General features: G+C 39.4%; 1 protein-coding gene across 4 annotated transcripts in view; it reads left to right on the top strand.

The window, feature by feature from the left end:
- Positions 1–2116: 2116 nt before the first annotated feature.
- FXR1 (FMR1 autosomal homolog 1) overlaps positions 2117–26758 on the top strand; it is a 36801-nt gene continuing 12159 nt past the window's right edge. For 3 of the 4 annotated variants that reach the window (XM_075761485.1, XM_075761483.1, XM_075761481.1), the window contains exons 1-9: positions 2118–2259; positions 11977–12029; positions 16196–16289; positions 17536–17607; positions 19073–19221; positions 19685–19778; positions 20616–20732; positions 20835–21005; positions 26085–26163. In XM_075761485.1, coding sequence (XP_075617600.1) covers positions 2209–2259; positions 11977–12029; positions 16196–16289; positions 17536–17607; positions 19073–19221; positions 19685–19778; positions 20616–20732; positions 20835–21005; positions 26085–26163 — 880 coding nt within the window. In that variant the 5' untranslated portion in view covers positions 2118–2208. Of the gene's footprint in view, positions 2260–11976; positions 12030–16195; positions 16290–17535; positions 17608–19072; positions 19222–19684; positions 19779–20615; positions 20733–20834; positions 21006–26084; positions 26164–26758 lie in introns of all 4 variants that reach the window. The other variant, XM_075761482.1, reaches the window with a different exon arrangement.

Here is a 26758-nt window from a genome sequence, read left to right as displayed (position 1 = left end):
AGAACTGTCCACCATTTTGCAAACACGGACACCCAGGCATCTCATGCAGTTCTGAAGTAATTTCTTTTTTATATCTGTGTCCTGTTTTGCTCATGCATAGTTTGGTTTTGCTTTTTTTTTTTTTTTTTAAACCTCAAACACCTTTTTTAGCAGTTGACATTGAGAGTCTGTGTCTTGGAAGCTGAATAAATGAACCTCAGGCTATTCAATCTTGGGGCAATGAAAACTTTTGGCCTAGAATTTTTGTAGCACAACTGCTTCATTTTATCAGGTTTCATACTTTATCCTGGAAAGCCCTGAGTGCCCTCTGCCAATAGGAAAGGCAGCACCTACCATTTTGCATGAAGGGTTCTCTTTCTTACCTATGCGTGGCCTAAGCACCATTGACAGAATAAATTGTAGGTCATTTCTGAAGATTGAAACAGTATTTCTAATAAAAGGTACCCTCCAACATTCACATGGAATAGATATTATGCAAGAATGAGAGTATTTATGCACACAGCATGGGAAAAGAGTAGATCACATAATTGCCTTTTTTCTAAACACTACCTCACAGCCAAAGATATGAGTTACTGAGTAGAAAAAGCATGGTATTCTCTGGAACAAGCAGAGGCTATTGGATTTTTTTTCCAATTAATTTGTGCCTCATTTCCCTTCATGCTTCACCACAATGACTCAAGACTCTACTGTCCTCAGAGCCTGTATCTTGGGCTCTACCTATGATCTTCAGTTCCTCTCCAACAGAACCCTCCCAGCTCATCCCCACACCCTCAAATTACTCACTGGACAACACAAGCATAAATAGTCAGAGTTGCATGCTAACCATCTGGCATGAGTGGGGGTTAGCCAGCAGCACACAGGCTAAGCTGATGATGTTGAGCCCCTCTCCCTCCCTCAGCTGTGGTGCATTTGAGTCTCCTTGCCCAGAAGCCAGCTTTCTCAAAGCTTCTAGGCCTGTACTACCTAAAATCCTCACCCCTCTGACAGACAGGGGTAAAACTGGCAAAAAAGCTACAGTGGGAGATTAACACAGAGAAACAAAGAATCAAGACATTTGATGGCTAAAATACCATCATGTACTCCTGTTTGTTTGGGGCTGACATCGAACAGGAAAGATCAGCAGAAAGGACATTTGAAAGTACTGTTACTGATATTTAAAGCTATTGCGAAAAATGTATGCATTTGGCAAAGATACAGGCCTTTCATCAAGCTCTGCATGACTAAGCTTATGTGAGCATTGAGCTCATAGCAAAACGCAAAACTCGGGCTGATTGTGAGGGTCATCCAATAGCAGAGTCATTTTGGTGTTTTCTTTTTCCTTTGCAGCAGTACACGGCAGAGAAAAGGACACAGCCTGCAACTGGGCGATCCCCCACTCTATGATAGGGTAGGGAGCAGCACCCCCGGGGCCTGGGCCCGTGGCGAGGGGGCCGCTCGGTGCAGATGGTAGGGGTGCTCCCCGCCCCCAGCGCCAGGCCGGGGCAGCGGCGGGACAAAGACAGCCGCGCGATGCGGACATGAAAGCGGACTGCACGGGTGAATGACGGGCACCATCTTGATTACACCGGGCGGCGAGCCAGGCCGCCTGAGGCGGCTCGCGAACGGAAGGTGTCCCCTAAGGCCCGGCCTTTTGAATCGCTATTCATTTAAAAAAAAAAAACCAAACACAAACAAACAAACAAAACACCGCATCTTCCCTGCAGCGCTGACTGCGGCCTGCAGCACCAGCGCCTCCACTTCCTCCATTACCCCACGGCGGCCGCTCCCGCGGGGCCAGGGCGAGGTTGCCGGGCCACCTGCGCCTCAGGGCGGGCGGGAGGACTGGAAGGCGTGAGGGCGGCGGGTGCCGCAGACCCTCCCTCAGCCGCTGCGTCGGCCAGCAGCGGAGCCCGCACAGCACTCGGCCGCTCCCACTCCCGCGGGCCGCAGTGGGGGAGAGGGAGGGAGGGGGAAGGCGGCGGCCGGCTGTCCTTCCCGCAGGGAACGCCCCGTCCGCCGACTGTCCGCTCCCCCCCCTCCTGCCTCCGGCGTGGGCAGACCCGCCGCGCGCCGCGGGGCGAGGAGGGGCGGGGGGAGGAGGGGCGGGGCGGTGCCGGAGCGGCCCCCACCCCGCGGGGGGCGGGCGGAGGGGGAGGGGGAGCCCGCCAGCGCTCCCCCCCGTGGTGACAGTTTCTAGAAGCACGTCCCGGCGTCCTTTGCGCTCTCAACATGGAGGAGCTGACGGTGGAAGTGCGCGGCTCTAACGGGGCCTTCTACAAGGTACCGGCGCGGGGAGGGTGTGGCGGTGGGGCCCGCGCGGCGGAGGCAGCGTGGGGGGCGGCCGCCCGGCGGTTTTTGCGCCCGGCCGGAGTCTGGGGGCTGCTAGCGGCCGTGGGGAGAGTCCTTGCGCCGGGCCGCGGAGGAGGGGAAGGTGAGGGGGGAAGGGCGTTGGGGGAAGGTGTCTGGGTGTGGCGGGGGCGGTGGTGGAGAGGGCTGCGGCAGGGAGGGGGTGAGGGGGGCCGGCGTGAGGGGAGGGGGACCCGGGGGTGGCGGGGATGGAGCGGGGCGGCGGTGGCTTTGGAAGGTGGTGACGAGGCGGGCTGATCAGGGCTCCTCAGGGGAGGGTGGTGTGGGGGAAAGGGAGAGCGCCGGGGGGAGCAGATGCACTGCTTAGTCTTCAGCTTGGCAAGGGTGGGTGGGCGTGTGGGGGGGTATTTTTGGAACAAGTAGGAGCTTTGGGTGGGATGGGGTGAACTGAGCTGAAAATAATGATTTTAAAATATTTTAAATAATTCTTTAAAGATTTCGAGTTTATTTATGTCATCAGAAAGCTTCCTTCAGCGTCACCCTCCCTGGAATGTCAGGATGTTAAAAGATCAATGCAAAATACTCTCAGCTGTTGTCCGTCAGTCATTTTCCCCTAAGCCTGGCTTCAGATGTTTAAGAATCCCAGCTCTTTTTATGGCAAGAGCCTTCTGTCTTCCTTTCCAGGAGGGCTGATTCCAGCCAGTATTGTGAGCACTCAGTGTAGCTATGTTCTGGGAGTATTTAGTCTCAGGACTCTCTTTAGCTATTGTGCCTAACCGCATACACAGTGTGCTTTTGCACTTGGGGGTGTGGGGGTGTCTTCCCCCCCCCCCCCCCCCCCCCCCCCCCCGAATTTCCTGTGTGCAGCTGTGGATTTGGCTTGGAACTCGTGCTAATTGTACAGTATGTAAAGGCAGTTGGTGTTTAAAGTATTGTAACCAGCTGACTTCAGGGGTTAGTTTTTTCAACTGTCTATTAAAAGAGACAAATAGGATATACTCTTAGGAGGAAGGAATGCAATGGGGTAAGCTATATCCCCTTGCTACGTAAGCCTCTTATCTCCTGATTTTGGTAACAAAATAAATTTTGTGAATCGTATACATTTTTAGTTGGACTTGAAATACCACACAGAACCCACATCAGAATTGTTTGCATTTGGGACAGGATACTCATAAATAGAATTATGTTTTTTTCCCCCATGCCTGTTGCAAAGCCCAGAATTTGGAGACGTTCTTCTTAGCTATCCATTTTCTACCTTGTGATCTTTGACAACTTTATAAACCATGGATTAGTTGTTTCTTCTGCTTAAGAGGAATGCGAGACTAACGGGAGTATTAGGAGGTGTACTGAATTCTTGGACTGAAGGGATCTGTGTGCACAGAATTTATTACAGTAAGTCTGATTAAAAATATGCAACAATGATGTTTCCTCCTAAGTCAGTGAGAATTGTCAGGCTTAGATTAGCACCATCCTGTGTTTTAGCCCTGTGAACAGTAGCTAACAAAAGCAGAAGTTTTACTTGAAAATGGCATTAATGGCTTTCAGATCAATGAAATGGGGCTTAAATTCAGCAATGACATCTTCATGGTGGATGAAGACAAGTTAGAGTGATTGGACCCATAATGACCAAAGACCCAACTCAGAATAATCCACTGTTAATGTGGGGGGCAAACACAGAACCCCCCCCAAAAAAAACCAAAATGGAATAAACTGAATTGAAACACAGTTTCCAAAGATCATTCTTGTGAGCTGAATCCAGTGAAATGTGTGTGTGAGTGACTCCATTTTGTGAGTCTTACTGTTGTGGTAGGCAGAGGTTATGCAGGCACTTTGGAGCTAAGTAACACTACTAGTAACTTTCTGTTTAAAGTTCCTGAAGCAAAGGAGGGAGGTGTGTCAGACTCATTTGGAAAGTATCCTATTTTGGACACTGATAGCATTGATAATAGCATTTGTAAAATAATGAGAATAGGCTCATCTTGTCTAAGCCTGGTGTCACTGTATAGGAGGTGGCAAAAAAATTTCTGAAGTGAAAAGCAGAATTTGTAAGATGGGATGAAATTTGAGGTTTGCCCTCAGATCAGTCTGAATTCAGGTTCATTAGCACAGCATGCTTCCTGGTATATGTGATGAGAAGGATCCTGCTATGCCAACAGAGATAAAACCCCAAATAATTATGTAAACAATTGCATGACATAATTTTTCTAATGAGTTGCTAATATGATCTGCAACTTAGTTGTAGTAGAACAAATGTGGTGATTAAATCTGTTGGAGCATTATAGTGGGGTTTTCAGTAGTTATTAGAGGTATGACCATGGTAAATGATACTCTTTATAGATTCCTTTGTTACTTTAATAATTGTTCTTCATTTTAGTAAAATTGAATTTTAACAGGGAATTCTTTGTATGTATATCTATATGTATACACTATGGTTGCTTTAAATTAGTAAGGAAAATTATGTTCTGTATTAAAATACATGAAAATTCAAAATGTTTTTCATGATGCATAAATTAGTGCACAGTAACTGTGTTTATGGTAGACATTCCAAGATAACTTTTTTAATGCTCTGTCCTGTACAAAAAAAATTATGATCTAAATTTAGCCTTTTATTGATAAATCTCCAAACTAATTTATGGGGTTTTTTGCTTTAAATAAGTAATATAATCTGGAGAACAGGACAGCATTTATCTTGTATTTTATCCCAGGTTCTCAACCAGTATACAGCAGAGCCAATGTTTAGCTGTTCCCTGCAGCTCAGAAGTCTTTGCATATGTCACAATATTGAACACTCATTGTCTTTAGAGAACAGATGACACTTAAGGGGCTCAATGTGGTCATGGTCTCCTGAAAAAAGATGTTTGTTTTGTGAACAGGGAGGAGAATGGACAGGGTTGATGAACCCTACTAGTTAAGGGTTTGTCTGTATTAGAGGTGTGGTGAGGACTTGCTGAGAGCAGATCAGTTGACACTTTCTAGGTCAGTGCTGGATTGTAGGTTAGTTTATGTTAGTGGGACATTAGAGTAGACTTTTTATGTGACATAGACCCCAAAGAAATCCAGGTATTTTTTGGCTGTGTTGGAGAGAGTGAAAGTTGAATACTCCCAGCCTCCTCTTGCCTGACTATAGTGTTTTCAGAATGATGATTCTCTGTGCCATTAAGATCCTTAAGTAATTCACAGAATCACAGATGATTGAGGCTGGCAGAGACTGAGGGAGGTCATCTGGTCCATACCCCTGCTCAAACAGGGCCGCCTAAAGCCCAGGACCATGTCCAGACGGCTTTTTAGTATCTCTGAGGATGGAGACTCCACAACCTCCCTGGGCAACCTGTCCCCATGCTCAGTCACCTTCTCAGTAAAAAAAAAAAAATAAAGTATTTCCTGCTGTTCATATGGAACATCCTGCATTTTCAATTCGTGGCCATTGCCTCTGGTCCTGCCAGTTGTGAAGGATGTCTGTACAGCTCTTGTCAAGAACAAGATGAAAGCTTCTGTTTTGTCTAGTATCTCCCTCAGCCTACGTATGCTCACTTGTGTGCGAATTAGAGCCCTGGTTCTGCACATTGTTCATGAGTTAAGATGTCAGCTTACGTTAAATAGGTTGGGCCTTATAATAAAATGAGGCCAAGGTACATAAATTGAACACCAGACAACTTCCTCTACCTGAATCCTTCAGCAGCATCTGAATAACTCAGAAAGATCTGTTGTGTTCTTCATTGTAAGGACTTACACGTGCTGAAAAACTGGCTCTGGTGTGTTGAATGCCCTTTGCGCTCTTTCTGTTCTAGAGTAGTAGCTGTTTAGGTTGTGCAAGGGCATGAAATAGATAAAAATGAGAATTAGAATGAAATTCGACCTTTAATTTACAGGTTCTAAAGTGCTTCCTTCTTGGTCTGTTCCTCTTTCCAGAGGTGCAGCTGTTCTGGTAACAGGACTAACCAAAGCACTGGTAGCAGGAGTTGGCATAGGCTGCAAGGTAGAGACTAGCCAGAATATTACTAAGGGAAAAAATGATGAGAGAGAAGTACATAGCATTTTTCCACACAATTCTGTGTGAGAAAAAGTTTACACATCAATTAAAAAAAAAAAAGGCTTTTTAATTTTTTTTACAACTTTTAATTAGTGACTTTGAAAACAACTCTGAGTTCTTCTGAATGGTGTTTAGCTTGATGGTTATTAAAATAGGAAACTGTCATTAAGAGTATAGCTTATACAGCTGTTTGTATCCAATTACTACACCAGGAAACATGGTGACTGGAATGACTTTATTTTTTTAAAGATCTCAACTGTCTTATTTATTTAGTGTATTTATTTATTTATTGTATCTAGCCCTAATTGGTGGGAAGTTTCAGACATTTTGAAGTTGTTACTAATCTGTTGAAAGTTGTGTAGACTGATGCAGTCATGATCTGTAGTGATGATTGCTGGTAACGAGCCATTTGTTTGACCCTTTTAGGCTGATAAAAGGGAGATGCCACAGACATTATTGATTGCTGATGTACATAATCAGTGAAGGGTGCTTTCAGATGTTTTGCCCTTTGAAAATATGTGTAAAAGAAGGCAGTAAGTAATGTGAGTCATTTAGACTTTCAGGAGTAAGCCTAAAGGAGGGGATTTAGTGCTGAAGTTCTTTCAGCACTTGAATTTACATATGATAATTATTGTGAATGGAAATAAGCAGTAATGTCATAGATTAAACTGTGGTTGCTAAAATTGATATAGTTCAGGATCTCTTTCTTACCTGGTGCCTACTTGTAACGTTTATGTTTTGTGGCAAGCTAGATCTGCTTTCTTTAATCAATTCCTTGTATAAGCAGATGCCGCTAGTCACTTCTAATGAAGATAATATTTATGAAGTTCAATCTTTTTTTGTCCAGTGATTATTTACTGCTTTGATTAATTTTTTTTCCAGGGTGGTCAGCATGGGATACATCCCTTAGTAATAATTATTTCATGTATTTGTTACATGAAAGATTTGTATATGAATGTTAGTTAAAAATACTAATGGTTCTTCCTTCTGAAAGGAGCGTAAGGATTGGTGATTGGATGTAGGCTTCTTGACCTTTATGTCACTGATTCAGAAACAGTCCATGGTACCAGAATGCAAAGCATTTACTCTTTGAAATTTACTCAGCGGTGGGTAAGGTGATCTTAGTATAGTTTTTAGTCTGCATGTATGTGTGACTCAAAAACCAACACAGTGCAATCTCTGGAAAGAATGTTTGCAGCTAAACTAACAGCACTTCACTTTTAGATTGGACCATCCTACTTGGGGGTCAAATAAAGCAGGATGAAGATGGAACTTGGATTGCATCTGCCTGTTATACAGATTTTGTGATTTTTACCTTAAACTGGATTTAAAAAAAAAAATGTGTGAATATATACAGAGACATACAGTTCACTGTAAGGGCACTTCAGTAAGTCTTGATCCGTTTATGTTATCAGCAGATCCTAATCCTAAATCCATGAGCAAAACCCAGGTAAAAAGGAAAGAGTGCATGTGTGTTATGAGATGAAGTCTCAACTGTAGTGATTTTGGTGGCAGATGATCTATTCATAATTTCCTGTCCTTCTGTTCACATTTAACATGGTATGGCCCTGTATTAGATTTGCTGGATCTCTGATCCCAAACCTAAGCAAGAGTCGTAGCGATATTACCTCTCGTTTTACAGGTGCTAGTGTTGGGAGCCTGGCTTCTGCCAAGTGAGTGGCAGAGACAGGTCTGTACCAAAGTGCCTGGGGAGCCAGCATGACATTAATAGCCTGTAGTACAGTATAGTCTCCTGTCTGCCTCCTGAGCTGGCCTGCAGCAAGCAGGGCATACATGGACTTCCAGAGATCTAGCTTGCAGTGTAAACTGAATGACTGACACTGATATCTGGCCAGTCCAAATCAGCAGTCTTGCAAGATGAAGTCACATCGATTTCCTTTCCTTCCTGCCCTCCACAGTTTTGTATGTGGTGTAAAACATGCACAAATGTTATATGTAACCTTACTTGCTGATAATAAATTCATCACTATGTGTTTTTGATGCCAATATATTTACTGACAATGTGTTTGGTGGTCTCTTGTTAGCTGTGCCTCATCACTTCTGTTCAGAATGAGAATGCATGGAATGATGTGTAAGGAACATAGAACATTTCAAACTTAGATATTGACATTATCTTAGGCAACACTGCTAAATTAAATTTCAGTAATGGAGTACCATGTTCATTTGAGCAAAAGTTAAGATGATGCATCATTACTTACTGTACCAAAACCATTTTCTACTAAATTATCAGATATGACTAGTACAAGCTTACAAATATATTTGTATAGGTTACTTCACTGATAAAGAACTCCTTCAAAATTCCTAGTTGAAAACCAGGATATTTACTTTTATGTTTTATGTTCATTATGCCCTTTCTGAAGAAATCCTTTTGAATTTATATTAATAAACTTTTAATGTAAAAAAAATCTGGTTTGTATTTCAAAATATCTTAATGTCACAGGTTTTTTGTTAAACCTTTTTTAAAAAATAATCTCTAGGCTCTTGGAATACTTTAAAAATTACACAACATCTCATCCTGACATGCATGAAATCTATTTCTCTGTTTTTATCTTGGAGTTCTAAGTGACAGCTGGTAATGCTTATAGTAAAGGTCAGGGTTGTAGGTAGGAAAGTAGTATGCAGGAACTTTTATTTTCAGCAAATGGTTTCATGATACTTTTGGCATGTTTCTTGGCAATAATGGAATAATTTCTTATAAAACTCTATTTAAGACCTATATTGAATTCTAATTATTTCTAGTTATATTACAAATGTTTTAGGTTACACCTTCACTGTTAGTCTTGTGTTTGTAGGATTAGACTCTGATCAGATGTTTTTCAGGCCTCACAAGAATAAAATTAAGTAATTATGTAACTTTATTTAATGCTTTACATATGTCCATTTGTGACCTGAAGTGCATGCCTGATAAATGTTATATTTGATCTTGAATGTTTCTCATATATAAATACTGTTGAGTGAAAGAGTTTGAGAATGCCAACTGAAAATGCTATTCAGATAATTTCAAGAAAGTTACCGCATAGATGTCTCTAGCCATGAGTCTGCATTATATTCTCATATGGGAAGAGCAGTGTTCACACTTTGAACTGAAAGACTTCCTTGTGTGAAGGAGTTCCTGAGACCCATGTGGTGGTGTAAAACGTGCAGACTCTTTGTTGGAATTTGTACTTTTGATTTTAATAAAAAGTGTTCAATATTTCTGTTTATGCAGCTGATGTTTGTGCAGTGTCCCCTGTTAGTCTGCTGCTAGTCATATCTCTGCATTATTGTTCCACTTCAGCTTTCCCATTCTTCAGCAGGATGTTAGCTTGAAAATCGGTTGTGAATGTTAAACCTATTTGAATCGTCACACAGAAAGCCAGATTTTTACCTAGCAATGGACTAGTTGTCTGAAATCCTGGAAATTCAGTGCAGTTGGGATTCCTTTTTTCCACTTATTTTGTCTTATTAATGAAACCTACAGCTAGTCAGTGGATTCAGGATTTTCTAAACTCTGCAGAGCATTATGTTATGAATGTTTTTCAGGTGTTTTATGGTACCTGATTTTGAATCTATCTTGATTCTCGAGTTCTGTTTTTTAATAAAGGAAAGATGACTTGAGTTCAGATCTGCACAATAAATTCTGTAGGTTGACCTATAGAAATGAAATATATTTATTCCCCCCCCCAATGTTGAGTACTGTGAGAGCATGTAATAACATAAATAAGAGGTAAGGTTCAGCTATGAAATAAAACAGCATAGTGAGGCAAAGACTAATATTGAATCACAGACTTTGGGAATGCGGATAAATGGCTGTCCAGAATAGAGAATTAAATCTTTTTCTGTAAATACTGCTTTCTCTTGGTAAGTTGTCATACGGCAGAATGTTGGACTGCATGAACTCGGTGTGCAGTGCTGTGGCTTAGGTGTTTTGTCCCTGGATAGAGTTTGAATGAATTGTAGTAGAACAACTACTGTTTTCTGCACTTTATGCCATGTTAATTCATCCCCATGTTTAGGTGTGTTTAAAGGGGACATTGGTAGCATAAATTTAGTAAAAGTTCTGCTTTACCTCTGTTGTTACTAACACATGCTTCAGGCAGTAAAATTTTGTATGCTCTTTGCATCTCTAAGCTTCGGTATTCCTGTCCGGTTTACCTGTCCAGAAACTGTGTTGAAACTGAAAGTCTCTGATTACAGGTGTATTTTATTGCCAACTGTTTCCGTTGCATACCTTTCAAAGAGATTTGCCTTCCTTCCCTTGCAGTGGCATGATGGTGTTTGAAAGGGTATATTTTATTAGGAACACACTAGGTGGCTCAGTGAGGTGATTTCTGGTGACCTGCTTTGTTCAGGATTACCAGTGTGCTTTCTGCTAGAACGTGTTTTCTGTGTTGCTGGCAGATGGTTTTGAGTGCAGCTCAGAGAGCAGAAAAGCAGGTTTTGAGAAAATACCTTCACGGCATTGCCCAAGTACGAGTTCAGGTAAAAGGAGATTTGTTTATATAGGCTCTTTGCAACCAGCTGTCAGTATGGCCTCCTTTACTGTCTGTCGTTACATTGAGGGATCTCCTGTGTCAAAATTTATCTTTCCCTGAGGTGACACATAATACCTCTGTGGGCTGGTTGCTCCTTGCACACTTGATACGTGCTTCGTCCTCCTCAGTTGGCAGTTTCTTAAGTGGATATAATCTGTTCAGCAGATTTCCTGGAACTTCTTTTGACATAGCTATGCAACTCTCTCCCCTTTAAAACTGCAGGTTCCTCCTTGATGTCCTGTACTTAGGCAAGTACCAGGCAAAAGCAGGAGTAGTTTGAAAGATCTTTCTTGTCCTTTTATCTGCTTTTTTTGCAATTTGCCTACCTGCCTGTCTTAACCAAGGGATGTAGGAACTTAATTTCTGCATGGATACTTGAGTACAACTGTATCTATCAGGTTGTTCTTCTTCTTTAGGTTTTTGGCATAATTGGTGCTTCCTAAAGAAGCTCTTTGTTTCTCAAAAGAAAGGGAAGTGGGATTTCCCTTCAGTTGTTCCCGAGATCATAATAATGTGACACACAAAGTGAAATATTGTATTCTTTCTTTGTTTTCCTGTGAGGTCCTACAGGTATATGGCCTCATACAGCCCCCAATTTGGTACTTGAAAGATGCTAGCATGACTAGCTCTATGGCAGCCTGCATTGCCAAATTTTATCCAAACTTGCTGTCATACTGTTCTGAAGGACAGTTGTTTGGGATTCAGTTTTGTGTTGAGAAGAATACCTATAAAGCAAATAGTGCTATGCACAGCTGTTTGACATTGTATTGTGAGTTGTACTAATTGCCCTGGATCTCTCATTTTGTTCCTGTAAAACAGTTGTGCACACCTGAAGATAAAATAATGAAACACCTGATAGTGAGTTTTCAGTTGTAAATGTGCTGGTCTGATTTGAGCGGTCATTTGAAACAATCCCTGCGCACTGTATTTCTTAGAATAGCCAACTAAGAATATCAGCAATCTCATCCGAACAGTGGGATCGTGTCTTGGAACTTTCCTAAATTGGAACCATAGTATTAGTGGTGCTCTGCTGTTTGGCTTAGTTTCAGGCTGTATCGAAATTGGTGCCTTGTTTTGATTTCACATGTGTTCTGCATTCTTATAACAAAAATGTTTTTGTTTTAGGGATTTATCAAAGATGTTCATGAGGACTCGCTCACAGTTGTATTTGAAAACAAGTAAGTATTTTATTAAAAAAAAATTTTGAGTATTAGGTTGTTTTGGTTTTGTGGTTTTGGTGTTGGTTTTTGTTTGTTTTGACATTAAGAGGAAGTAGATTTCATTAGAAGGGTATAGTTCTAGAAGTACAGGCTCACTATTCTGTTCACAGTCTTCATGAACTACTTTCTTGAATTGCTATATCAGAATTCAGCTCATCACTTACATGGTACTTTACATTTTTTGGTGTCTTTAGTGATGTCCATAAATGTGACAGCTGAATTTTATTAAAATAATAATCAGTGGCAGAGGCCTTGTACTCTTAGACTAAAGCAGAAGAAGATGGAAAATACCGAAGTACTTCTATTAAATAAACAGTTCTCTATATGTCTAATCTGAGGAATGTTGTTTGGTGTTCTCAACCAGAGAAATAGAAGTATCCTGATGGTGGGTTTTTTTTTTTACTCTTAAGAAAACAAATATATGTACATATCCAGTCTAAAGACCCAAATTTTTGTAGTGGAAAAGAGTGCAAATCTGTAGAAAAAATTATCCATGAGGCCCTCTTAATATATAAACACAGCAGTGCTACTTGGGAATTGTAGTGGCAAGTAAAGGTAATCCATGGGATGATAAAGTACAAATGAATACTTGTTGTTCAGCATTCAGACTGATAATACTGTGGATTACCTGGGAGATTCCAGGGCTAATTTAGGATATTTTGGGAGCTACATCCTCTTTCCTGCTTCCCTTCCACTTGCTAGGTGGAGATACTAAAAATGTCAGCTTTTGATGTGAAAATTGTTACTAAAGTCTGCCAGCACCAACCTGTAGATTAGTCTTTGAGCCTTTCTTCAAGAAAGATTGCTGAGTAATAAAGGTAATACTAGGGAGCATGTGAGTGTGTATTTATTGTAAACAGTATTTTATAATCCTGAATTTATAATCCTAGGGTGTTTGTGTTTATACATATATGTGAGTACATGTATCTGTGTATACATACACGTGTATAAAAATAAGTTGAGGGGCAGGGGAGAAGTAATCCTAGGGTTTACCCTGCAAAGTTCGGTCTTTGTTTCTTTCTAACCTGTGTTTTCTAGCCCTTCTTTTATGAAAAATAGTTAGAAGATGAGGTGGCAACCGTAATTTTTACTAACACTTACTGAGATGGTTATGGAAATTGTTACTGTCTCCTAGATTTTCATACCCTCACCCCAAAACCCAATGAACAGAAAAAACAATTTGGGTTCTTCATCTGAAGATGTGACAAATCTTCAATTTTGTATTCAACATCTGTATTACTTTTCTTTAAGGTAGGAGGCTCTTTGCCTTCAAAGCATATGCTTTCACATTGGAAACCAAGTAAGTTGAAGGAAGTGCCTGTGGTTCACAGCAGGGGTCTTACTGTTGGCAAACACTTTTCTAGTGTTTAGTATCCATGTCATCTTTGTGTTTTATAGAAAGTCTGGCAGCAGCAGCCATGTTCCAAAAAGGATGGGCTACAACATATGTTGAGTGTTTTGTTGACCAAAAATAGGTCTTATCAGGAAATGTTCATACAGTTCTAGTCAAATTATTCTGTGATGTAAATCTGATAAATTATTACCCTTTTTACTGAGTTAAATTCATGAGGACTTTAATAGAATCAAAGCTGGCAAGAGTGTCCTGAATGCATCATTCTGTTGTGATAGTGATCAACACTAACGAAGTAAACACACCTACTCCCTACTCTGCTAAAGGCGGTCTAAGTGGTTAGTTTGCATTTGCTGCTATTGTTAACCCCTCTTTATCTACAGCTATTGTAAGGTTCCCAAAGTTGGTATACTAGCAGAGACTGCTAATGATGATTTTGTGGCCATAGCAATAATTAATCTCTGGGTAGACATCCTTGATTCTTTTTAGAGAAATTTTTTGGAGGTAAGGAGGCTGGGAATGAATGCAGAAGCTTCAGAACTGGAAACTTTTATTACTGTATAAGACAGAAAATTGGATCTTGAGGTGCAATTTCATATGGACTCATTGGAGTCTGAAGCAGCTGTATTGAAAGAAAGACCTCTCTTGTAAGAAGCAAGCGCCTCCCTTTTTTGTAATTTGTGCCAGATATTCGGGATAATCCTTCCGACTATTAGGTGTCAGTTCTGTCAGATCCTGTTAGTAGGTAATTTGTAGCCAGTCACAAGTCATTTCTTAAAACATCTTGTTTTGCATTTCACCAGTGAGATGCTCCAGTTTTGGACTTTTTGCTATCAAAACTTGGACTTCTCATATTCTGAGAACTGAGCCTTCTGTGCACTTTTCCACTGTTTTATTAAAAAAATACCCAAAACATCTTGCAGCTGATAGAGGTAAGGCATTATTGGCCTATCTGTTTCTAGTGGATGGAGTTCCCTTTAGATGATTAGAGGTGGAACCAAAATTAGCCGACTACAACATCAAGTGGATTTTATTGAAGGTGCAAGGTCTCTTCAATCATAGCATCTCATTATGGGCAGTTTATAACTTTCTGTAAGCTCCCATTTGTTAGATTCTTTAACTACAAGGCACAATTGAAATTCTCAAGAGGACTTTAAGTAGCTCATTTGAGTTTGCAATGTTTTTGATCCTGTTGTTCAGTTATGATTATTATGCTCATAGTGTTTCTAAACTGAAGTTTTATATACCCTATAGTTTAGGGAATGCATTTTGCCCTCAAGTCTTACTATTTGCCTTTGCACCTGCGAGATTAATAACTTCACAAAGGCAGGGAGGGGAAGGAAAAACGCAAATCCTGAGTTTAGTGACCATTATTGTTGCAACAAGGGCAGTTGAATTGCAAGTGATTTTTGCCAGCCCCCTTGACCATTTCTCAGAAATAAAATGAGATTTAAATGACATTTTATGGCCAAAATACCTTCCAACTTCAACAAAAGCTATCCATAATCTTCATGGAGTTTTTTGTTCTTTAAAGTTCCACTATAGTTAGAAGAAAAATAAAGCGTATAGTAATGGATAGAGCAAAACTATATGCATACCTCACTTCTTTATTAAGTGAGGTACTCGAGCATAAGCTGTCTTTTTAGAGAAAACATATAAATATATCCAGCTTGCAGAAAAGTGCAGAAGTACAGTTGCTCTTAACGCTGAGACTTGTTCCGCTAACTTAGGCCGCTCTGTCTGCATGTATTAGAAGTAAGCAAAACAAATTACTTGCCGTAATTCTTATTTTTATAAGTTGGTTCTGGATCCTGTCTGTATCTGATGTGAACTTTAAGATGGGTATAAATGATGGACATTGGAATGCTTTGACAGATATCAAAGTCCCTCAGATATTCTAAGTTAATAATTTTGGGGGGGGCAGTGTCTTTTCCTCTGGTTTTATTTCAACCTCTGTAGAGTCTTCACCGGGATTTCTGACTAAAAGTGAGGAACAGCTGGTAGTATTTTGTGACATCCACAGAGTGGAAGGAAAAGGAATTTCAGAACACAGATTATATGAATTGCTCCAGTAGTCTTCATAAAATGCACCTAAAACACATATACCAGTAAAATGCTTTGTAGAGCAAGCTACGGTAAAATAAATAGCCTTTCTGTACAAGAAGGTAAAATTTTAATTTTATATGCCTAGCAGTAATTGGTATTGATAAACGAATATAAAGGTACATTTTGAACTGAACCTGTTTGCCAGACACTTACTGAGGAGTGTTAACAAGTTTGTAGGTAGAAATGCGAAGTTTTGTTAATGATCAGACTCATATTTTCCTGGAATACTTAAAACATTGATGGTAAGCAGTTGGAATGTTAAGAAAATGTTAAATGTGAGGTAAAGAAGTGGATGAACCCCATGGTGGACTGCAAAGATAAGCTTACATCTGTATAAAGGCTTTCTGACTTGAACAGTGAAGTGTAAGTACATCATCTAATAATCTTTCCTTGGGCTTTTATGAAAGCCATTTAGTGAACCCAGTAAAGTTAAATTTTTAAGTTAATTTAAAAATTGTTTTGTTGTTAAATATTTCCCAGATACTATTTTTCTCTTGACAGGGTTATTGTGTTCCTTAGCTTACAAGGTTTGCTTTCTAGCAATGAAAAAACAGACTTGATTTTATGAAGAGTGAGTTTTAACCGAACTCGAGGGTTCTAAAAATAAAACTTAAGAAAACAACAGGAAAATTGTAGAAATAATGTGTAATGTCTCTTCAACTTTCAGTTGGCAACCAGAGCGTCAGGTACCCTTTAATGAAGTCAGATTACCACCACCCCCTGATATCAAGAAAGAAATTGGTGAAGGAGATGAGGTGGAGGTGAGTTTATCTTAATGAACTGTCCTTATACATGACTGTCCGTTCAAGGTGGTGATGATGGTTGGAAGTACCTTAGCAAAGTGAAGATTTAAAGTGGAGCATGTCTCTAGTAATGGATTTATTAGGCTTTCAGTGAAACTGTGACATTGCAGCTTTTTCATAAAATTACCGATGGAACTTTCTCAGAATCTGGAACTTAAAATTGCTGAGAATGTTTCATAATTGAAAGCAAAACTAGGTAATTTCCACTTTTGATCTGGAATGTAACTGTTGGAAACATTTTGATGTGAAAATGTAATAAAACTCTCTCTGTAACAAGAGTTTTAACCCAGATGAAACACGGTACAATCTGGTAGGAGATTGTGTGAATGATACTGTTTTAGAGAGTAACAGTGTTAATTAGAAATGGTGTATTAAACCAGGAAATTAAAAGGTGTGTGTTCTGTTCCCAGCTCATTGTAGTATCTTTAGTAATTCAGTCATTACTTTAAGGACAAGTGAAAAGCAGAAGTTAAAGTAATGAATTTCTTTAAGAATACCATTATAGTTTTCAGCTAGTAATCTAAGAAACAATGTAATATACGTGCTGGATTTTTCTGTTATTTTCTTTGAAATGCATGCTTTGTTAGAGGTTGGCTTTGTTAGAGGTAAAGAATTATTTTCTACCTTCTTGCTATTGCAAGATTTTGTTCAGTCTATATGCAAATAACTTTGGCCTGTCAGAAGTGTATAAGGAGTAAATGAAACTTAGAGAAGATGGAGGAAATGAAAGTTTCAGCAGTCATCTGTTCTATATCTGATCTGGCATTAACTTGGTAGTGTTTGTTAAATATGGAATATGTCATCATGTGATGACTTGGTTCATTTCAGTAGTCCTAGGTATATGAAGGAAGCCAAGGACAAAACAGTCTTAATTGTGGAGTTACTCCTATGTGTGAATTTTCAGTATGAAGACAGTGTTTGAATTTAGTGATGAATTGCCCCGAATAAGCGTTTAGCCAAGGTTTTATCTTCCTTTAGAAATTTCTGTTGAATTGTCAGTAATGTATGCAAAGGAAATCCGTAATAAAAATTTGTACAAGAAGCACATGCCTGGATAACTTACAGAAAAATTACTTTTGTGTAGCATACTCTTCCATTTTAATGAAAACTAGAAAAGTTGGGATGTTCTTTCTTCATTGTACATGCAGACAAATGAATTATGTCTGTATGTGCTTTCAGTGTTTCTTACTACTTTCATTTTCAGGTGTATTCTAGAGCAAATGACCAGGAACCTTGTGGCTGGTGGCTGGCAAAAGTTCGAATGATGAAAGGAGAGGTAAATTATTTCAAAAAACCTACTGATTTCATGCTGTTATGTTACATACAGTAAATATGAAAGATCTTTTTGATGGAAAAACTATGAATGAAGTACTACCAATAAAAAAAAAGACAAACCAGAATTATAAGTTGGAATCACTTTGGAATGACCCATGCTGCATTACACAACTGAAGCTTGTGTTTTTATGGTTGAGCAAGTCACTTCCATTATTAGTAGTTTAATTGCTTGGAGGGCTGTATGCGTACTTAAGAACAGGACTTCTAGTAAACCTACTTCGTGAATTGAACTTGGTGCTAAATTATTTTTTTAAAATAAAAAAAATATTTTTCATCCTCGGATGGTTGGTATCTTTATACAGCATTGTAAAATTATTTTATGGAATTGTCCCCCCCAAAACCCCTCACAGTTCAATTTTGGCTTCTTTGTACAGTCTTTAACATGGTTCCATATTCAGTTATTTTTTTCCTCAAAGTAAATGTGAAATTCACAAACAAGCCATGTATCTAATGATAGCTTTGTGATTGTTCTGGTAACCACGTTATCTTTAACTACAGGAGTTATTTTTTTTAAAGCATAGGGTGGTAGTTCTCTTAAATTTAGTTGTCTGTTCAGTATTTATTTTTCATTATTAATACTTAACTTGGTTTGTGATATGTTTCAAAGCAGCTTTATATGATTAGAGTGACACCTAAGCTAAACTTAAAGCTTGAAATTGGAAAATAACATGTGGAAAAAGTATGTTGCAACCTTAGTGATTTACTTATTTTCTTGATACTGGAGGAAGTTGTATCTGTTGACAAAAACAGATAACAGTTTTGAGGGAAAAAGAAGAGAAAGTACTGCTACCTCCCTAACACAAAGTCAAGCTTCAGGGATACTGCGCGCGCAAGCTTCTTTATGCTTGCATGTGTTGGGTGGAAGTGTAGGAGTAGATTATTGGTGGCTTTTAAATCTTCTTAGTTCTCTTGCCTTCCTAAATTTGAGATAGTGCATATCAAAAAGATTGAATTTTTATTTTCCTTTTGGTCTCACATGATGCACAGGTAGATTTGTCTTTTTTATTATTAAACTGTCGCAGAGCAGATGTTTCTGTGAAGAATGAGTTATGTTTGCTTCCCTATTAGATATTTTTTAGAATTAGAGCTCCAGCTAACATTTACAATTTGGAACTTGAACTGGACTAAAGTAGGTATTTGAAGAGGGATGAGCATGAGAAAAATCAAAGATGCTTTTGTGGGGGACTGAAATTATGCTGATATGGTGTCCTGACTTCACTGAGGTATCAGATGGATACTGAAATATATCTGGGCTCATTTGTGTACAATTGTAACATTATATCAATTCTGATTTATATTTTAGTTTGTATATTCATATTTTGTACTTTCTTGGTGATGCTGGTAATGTTACTATGTCTTTGTTGTTCCTTATTGAAGTTACCATTTTTAAAAAAATTCTTCCATAGTTTTATGTCATTGAATATGCTGCTTGTGATGCCACTTACAATGAAATTGTCACTTATGAACGACTCCGACCTGTGAATCAAAACAAAACTGTCAAAAAGAACACCTTTTTCAAGTGCACAGTGGATGTTCCTGAAGATCTGAGAGATGCGTGAGTAGCTCTGCACACTTTAAAGCATTTACTATATTTGATGGGATGGAGGGAAATCCACTTGGTTTGTATTTTAGAGGCCGCTTTACAGGTCCATGAAGAACCTTAGGGGTGGCTGTGGCTGCAGTGGCTGGTTTAGAAGGTACTGACCGGGATCCCTGCTGAGCTTTAGGGCTGGGGACAAAAAGTAAGTTCTGAGATGGGAACTTCAGGTCTTGTGTTATGCTTCTACAGGTGATGCACTCCCAGTGGGCCTCCGGTACTGAGACTTGCCAAATAGCCACGATGGCATACAGTACACAGAGAAAGAAGCTCTGGAACCGTGTTCAGGAGAATGGAAACTTTCCGGTTTCTGAGCAGTCTTTGCCATAAACTACTCTGAAACATTCTTGGCTCTGATTATGATACTATGTGTTCTATTTTGATGCAGCTTGTTGAGATGGCAATCATTTTGTCTCCTTAGGTGTGCTAATGAAAATGCACATAAAGATTTTAAGAAAGCTGTGGGAGCATGTCGAATTTTTTACCATGCTGAAACTGCTCAACTAATAATACTGGTAAGTAATTATTTCTATGTAAATGTTGCATGAGTTTTTAATATATTACTCATGGGAAGTATATAGCCAGCTGTATATTTGTATACAAAATGGTTTAACTTGTCAATCTGTGTAAGTTGTGAGAGATTTAATGTAAGTAGATGTCTTTTCAATTTATCTTTGGGCATAGGCCTTTTGGGGGGTACAAGTACTGCATTGCATACAGCCTAAATTTAGGAGCAGCTTTCAGTCTCATTGGTTCTATGATTTTTGTTACCCACAACTGAGGGTCATTTCACTGATTTGTGCAGATGGATTTCCCCCTGTACTGATTTACACTGTGCACTTTGACCTACAGCTGGATTTCCACATGAAGAACTGCACCAGTACAGTGTAGCCTTTAAGGAATTCTTCACTTAGATTCTTCTGTGACAGTTTTCTCTTATTACATAGACTTCCCCCAGTATTAGTTTCTCCCCACAGTTCTGTTGACTTGGTATTATCCTCTTGAACCTTACTGTCCAGAATTGTTTTCCTGGCTTATTTCCTTAGTTCTGCCTTTCAGACAGAGTGACAAGCATGTATATGGTACAATGATATTTAATTTGTTTGTCTGGGGAATGTCAAGGGGAAAGAGTTAGTGTGTATCCAGCAACAAAATCTTTAGTGTAAAATAAGCTATGAGTGAGAACAGAAAATTGTTGGTTTGCAGAGGTGGTGCTGAATTTGTCATACCTTGTTTTGAGGAAAAATAATGTCCGTGTAAGTACTGGATTTAGTTTAAATAAGTTCCTGATTTATCTTTTAAATGTTGATTTGCTTAAAAAAATGAAACTTCATGTTCCTTCTCTTTTGTAGTCTGCCAGTGAAGCAACAGTGAAGAGAGTGAATATACTGAGTGACATGCATTTGCGCAGCATTCGTACCAAGCTTATGCTTATGTCAAGAAATGAAGAAGCTACAAAACACTTAGAGGTAAGCCATAGCTTGTAATTCTTCTTGTTGCTTGAAACTGAGGGCATACCTGTATGTTACATTAAGTGCATGTGGGTGAGTCTTATTTTGTTTTCCCTTCAGTGCACAAAACAGCTTGCTGCAGCATTTCATGAGGAGTTTGTAGTCAGAGAAGATTTAATGGGACTTGCTATAGGAACACATGGCAGTAACATACAACAAGCCAGGAAGGTTCCAGGAGTTACTGCCATTGAACTTGAGGAGGATACTGGTACTTTCAGAATCTATGGAGAGGTAAGGGGCAAACTTTGTGTGAATCTGATGAGCATTTCACTCTATATGTGCTTTTAGAGTGGTGAGAGCTGTACCCAGAACTAAGAACTGGAAACAACTGAGTAGCTGTTTGTCTATACGCGCGTTCATACCATGGCAGCTTGTACTGCATGTATTTGAAATCTGAGACTTCATTGCAGTGATGGCTTCCATAAGATGTGTTCTGTCCTAACAGCTCCATGTGCTGATGCACAAATTCTGTAACTGCACTGTACATCTCAGTCAACTTGAGCAAAGTATCACTTGGTGCTATTTTACTTGATCACAGATTATCATTTGTTTTCCTTTGGACTGTATATGCTGTTCTTGTTGGTTCTCCCCCTCCCACCTTTCTAGGTCATGTGTGTTTTGCTGTGTGTTGTCTGCTCCTCTGACCTAGGCAGATATGTTAATGCATATATCTGCTGCTTCTAACCCTTTTATTTTGGCAATTTAATGCTGGCTTTGGCAAAATCATGCTGATTTGCCTTAAGTTAATTCTGTTTGTGTGACCCTGATGTACTTTAAATTGCACAAGCACCTTGAAATGTAGCTGGTCTTTGGACCAAAACAATGGTCCGTTCAGGAGGCAGAAGAGTAGTGACAAAGATGCCGCTGTCACCAGGGCACTGTCAGAACATTTCTTGGGGTTTTTTTTCCCATGTTACCAACTCTGCAGGTGCCACTAACACCTGAGTCTCTGGTGTGATCGCTTTTGGAAATCTTGGTTGTCTAGTGTTCCATGAATCTGTGGTCTTGAACTATGCTCCATGCATGTCAAGAGTAGAACGTGGTTGTGATCCAAGGCTCAGAGGAAGTTGATATTGCTGAGAAGAGGACAAACTTCTGTACTCTTCAGTATCCCTGAAGTTCTGTGTCCTTTTTTTGGAAACCTTAAACATTTCCAGGGTATCAGGGTGGCAACAGATCCTTCTTTGCCCTAGTACTATCAGTAACTCACATCTCACAGTTCATGAAGAAGAATTGGATAAGTTCAAAGGCAGTAGAATGTCTAATGTATTCCAGTTTCCATCTCTTTAACATGAATGATGTGATGCTGAAACTTGTGGAAAGGTTATGACTGTCACCAGCCTCTTACAGTAGTGGCACAGCAATGATTAAAAATACCAGATGCCCCCTGAATAAAAATGCCTTCAGACACATCCAGCCTTGTCTTTCCTAGAAGTGATAGCTGCTTCTAAAAAAGTCAGGCAACCTAAATATTCCACGTGACGAGGGTTTCAGCATCTAGGTATACTTGTCTACTCTTTTTGACTCTCTTCAGCTGAAGCTGGCAAGCAGCCAGGCCCTAATGGCTGAATGCATGGGCAGACAATTTTAGGCTGTGAGATGTGTGGGAGTAGTGATCCAGTGTCCTTGACATTGTAGTCAGGATCTGAGGGTCTCCATAGCTAATGTTTGGCATATAAATAAAAGTTGTGTTGCTCAGGGCCAGAATCTTTGAGGGAAGGAACAGGGAGATAAAGAATAATGGAAAACTATATGATTAGAAGGAAGCTAAACTGTATGAGATGCTGTTCATGCTTTTTTCCCTGTCTGGTCAAGACCACTCTGGTTCCAAGGCCCTTCCCCTTCTGCCTGAACTGCTGCTTGTGATGCCTGTTAGGGAGACCACAGTACTGAGAACTTCAGAGCTTGGACAGCGAGTCTCTACTTTTTGAAATCTTGTGCTTCCCCAGAGGGAGAGCGTTATCAGAAACAAAACCTTCTTTTAGACTTTCATTACTAGCAAAATTGAATTGCATTCAATTCTTGTGCAGTTCTTAACACTTGAGCTTCTTCCCTCTTTGACCATTGTTTTTAAAGATACTTAGCTGTATGGTAACTGTTTCTTAAGGTAGAGGGATAGCAATATCCTATCCATCCTGGCTTTTTCAGGAGACTGTTTCTTCTTGTATTCCCATTGAAGTAAACAAGAAAACTTGTTTTCCCTTTGGAGCTTTCCTTAACTCAGTTGCACTTGAACTAGGAGACTAATACACATTTTACTTTCTTGAAAAAAGACTCGTATCACAATGGAAAAAGCATTGTTCCCTGCTGTGACTTGGGAGGGCTTTGTCTTTATCTGCTTGGTGATAAGGTTTTTCAGGTGATTCCCAGAGGTAAGTTTGTTTCTTCCATTCAGGAAGGTCTAAAAGAGCTACTGGGACTTTAGAGAGACTTTCAAAACCTTGTCTTAGAAACTGATGTGAGACTCCTTAGACACGTTCCCCATGTGTATAGGAGTACACTCCACCAGTGTGTGGCCACCAGATCTACATTAGTGACTGTTACAAAACATTTTCCCTAAAAATTGTAGCTATACAGTTCATGTTTCACACTCACTTAGAACTCTCCTGCTGCAAAAATAGTAGGTATAATGCTGAGTTTAGAAAAAATACCCTGCATTTAATCTTTCTATTAAAGACTCTTCAAGTAACATGAATGTGTTTTGATTGGGCTACTATGTGAGGTAACCAGAGCATGAATGGATGTATAGACTCTAATTCAAAGTTAGAAAGGTAGTGACTAGTAACTAGAATTTTTTGAGGTCTTTAATCCATGTGCACACTGATTTTTAGAGAGAGACAAATTACTTTTCTTGCCCTTTTCTGAATTACTGACTGCGAGAAACTGAGAATACATTCTCCAAATCAGCTTTCTATGCTATCTCGTGTTGGGGTGCAAATGAGTTATACAGGTTTTACTCGGGTAAAAATCCTGAGCACTTGCAGCAAAGTGTAGATATGCATGCAGGCACACTGGAGAACTGTGGTTAGTGGCAGTTGTTTATTTTCTCATCTTAAGACTGCTTCTGTGAGAGCAGTCACTGTTCCTTCATCTTTATTTGGGAAAGAATTGATAAACATACCTCTGAAGCAGGACACTGTGGACTCTTTGGTTAATGGTGTCTTACTTGTAGCATTCATTGAAGGTGAAAAGTTGCTAATGTGTGTTGAAGTTTGTATCATTTTAGCAGTTGCTTTGAGTTTGCAGCATAGCCTCTGCTCCCTACATTGACATCCTGTTCATTTGGTTTCCATACATTACTGCTTGTTTCATTATCTCGAAATCCAGTTTGCCTGTGTTTCTCTTGCAGTGATTTTGACCTCTGCCAGAAGTACAGTTTTATAATTCTTTTGTTCTTCTAGGACTTCCCTAATTTGATGGAAAGATGCAGGAGCTGGTGGTACTGTCATTTCATGTGTTGCCTAAAAAGTGACAGATGAAAGGGCTGAGACATTAGTGTAAAATGGAAACTGCGTTCAAAAGCTGTCACTAGTGACTAGATGCTGATAGTCGTTCCTTAATTCTAAACTTCTGCTGTTGCTAATTTGAAGCATTGTTTCTTGTTTCAGCATCTGTATAGCCTCAATTAACTTGTCATTTATTAATAAAGCTCCAAGAGAGCATTTATAGGACCATGTCATTGGTTAGTGGAGAGAACTCCTATCTTGGAAAACGTTGTAGAGGAGCTATGCCAGAAACCAGCATTCTGGAAGATCAGTTCCTTGGTTGTAACATTACTGGTGGTGTAGAGGTGATACGATTAGGACAGGTTCCTAAGTGCAGTACAACATTTTAGTGATCACTGTAGAGTTCAGACTGCACTAATGTAACTTGCCTGCAGTTACAGGAGAGAAACAGAAAAATTTTTCTAGAGAAACCAGAAAACTTCCTACCTGTAGGCAGTTCTAAACAGGCTTGGTGTGCTGTGTCTGTACGCTTCCTGCAGCGTTGGTGTTCCTTTGAATCCCTATTTGCCTGACCTCTGCCAAATTCTGCCGTAGAGCACTGTGCACTGAATGTGGCCTCCCTGCCTTTCTGCAGCAAGTCCCTTGCCTGCACATGCAAGTGGGTTGTGTGGTGGGTGAGCCTTGTGAGTGTGTGCACACCTAGCGGAGGACCTACTTTAGTCATTTTGGCAGCATTTGCTCCCTGAGGATTAATTTGTATTTGCAAACAGTACTTGGTATTAAGACTTGCATGCAAAATGGATTGATCTGTTACAACAAAGGTTCGGTGACTGGTTTTGTTTTCTTTCTGTTCTCTTAAATACTGAGTAAGAGAACAGAAACTTGAGAGAACTTCTCATGGCTGTTTCATATAGACTGTTCTGAAAAATCAGTATACCTTTCTTAGGGAAGAGGCTGTAAAGCCAGTCACTGCTTAGAGTGAGCCTGTAGAGTTCTGTGACCGGACTGGTCTTCAACCTTGGACATGTCTTTATCAAGTGACATAATCTTTAGATACTGTCAAGAGAGAAACGAGTCTAAAATTCATTTTCTCCTTACTGGTTTTACCACATGTAGACCTCTGGGAAATGTAATAGCGTGTTATGTGTTAAAAACAGCGTTAAAAATTGTAAAAGAAATTTGTATTGCTGATAATATTGATGGTATTAAAGTTTCTGCTGAGAAAAACTGGATGCTTCCAAAGCAGCTTAGAGGAAAATGCAGAGGTTAAACTATAGTTTTTATGGCTTGCCCATCTAATCATAGCCATACAGTTACTCATTCACTGCAACGTCAGGTGAAATGGGATATATGATCCAAAGTTTCTTTTAACATACTATTTTTGTAAGCTGTAGTTTCTATGAATGTTGGTAGGAACTCTTGCAGACTTATTTCTTTTCAGTATAGAATCTTTGTGATAATTGATTATTTTTTTAATAAATGGATTCTAGATTTGAAAACTGTGTCTTCATTTTGGAGAAAATATAATTAGTTGGGTTTTCCCAGTTAATGTCTGCAGAAACTGTTTCAAGATCTATCTGTAAGATATTTTATGTTTACTTGTGATAAGTTGCAGATCATATTTTAAAACATCTTAAAATAGCATGGAAAAAGTTGGTTTATTCATTACTGATGGCTTTGCTGCTGAACTTTGTTTCTGGGTGTTTTACTCATTTCTTTAACATTTAGTTGAAAACTAAATCTTGTCTCTATTCTTTTTGAAACTAATTTTCATGTTTTGAAGGCTTGCAGATGTTGTTACAAGATTTTATTTTTAATACTACATTTACAAATAAAGTTTTGTGTTTTTTTTAATTCATTCCAGACTGCTGATGCAGTAAAAAAGGCTAGAAGTTACTTGGAATTTGTGGAGGATTTTATTCAAGTTCCCAGAAATCTTGTTGGTATGTAATACTGCTAAAACTTGAAAACTTGGGGAAAGGGAGCCTAATTAGCATGACTCTGCAAAGAAGATTTAGATGCCAGTACGATATTTGATTTCTCCACTTAAGTAGAAAGTGATTAATCTTTTAAAACTGGATGTATCAGGGAATTAAAGAAATTACATATATTATTGTTGAATAATATTTTGTCAGGATTTCCACACATAAAATGGTTTGATTACAGACTTGCACCATCTAATTTAATGGTAATATTTGAAGTTCAGATTCTAGTAAAGAAACTAAATTAACTACTTAGAAGTGCTGAAACTAAATACCAGAATTTAATGTAGAAGTACTACAGTTGAGTTGCAAGAATGATGCAAGACAATTCTCATGTTACTGCTCCCTCCTGGGTTCAGATTTGTTAGAGGTGGTGGTTGGGTAGTGTTGAGCTGCTGTATAAGTAGGTGTTTGTCAGGCTCATCCTCAGTCTAGACACAGGCATTTTTCCATGTTCCATTTCTATGAAGGTGTAGCTTCCCAGAAATCTGTAAATGTGTTTTATGGTAGCTTCTGTATCATAAGCTAGCTAAAGGTGGGGCTAATCTCTGTTGCT

Source organism: Balearica regulorum, chromosome 9, assembly GCF_011004875.1.
Source record: "Balearica regulorum gibbericeps isolate bBalReg1 chromosome 9, bBalReg1.pri, whole genome shotgun sequence".
Classification (NCBI taxonomy): Eukaryota; Metazoa; Chordata; class Aves; order Gruiformes; family Gruidae; genus Balearica; species Balearica regulorum.
The sequence above is the reverse complement of the archived record's forward strand: the minus strand, read 5'-3'. Positions and strand labels throughout refer to the sequence as shown.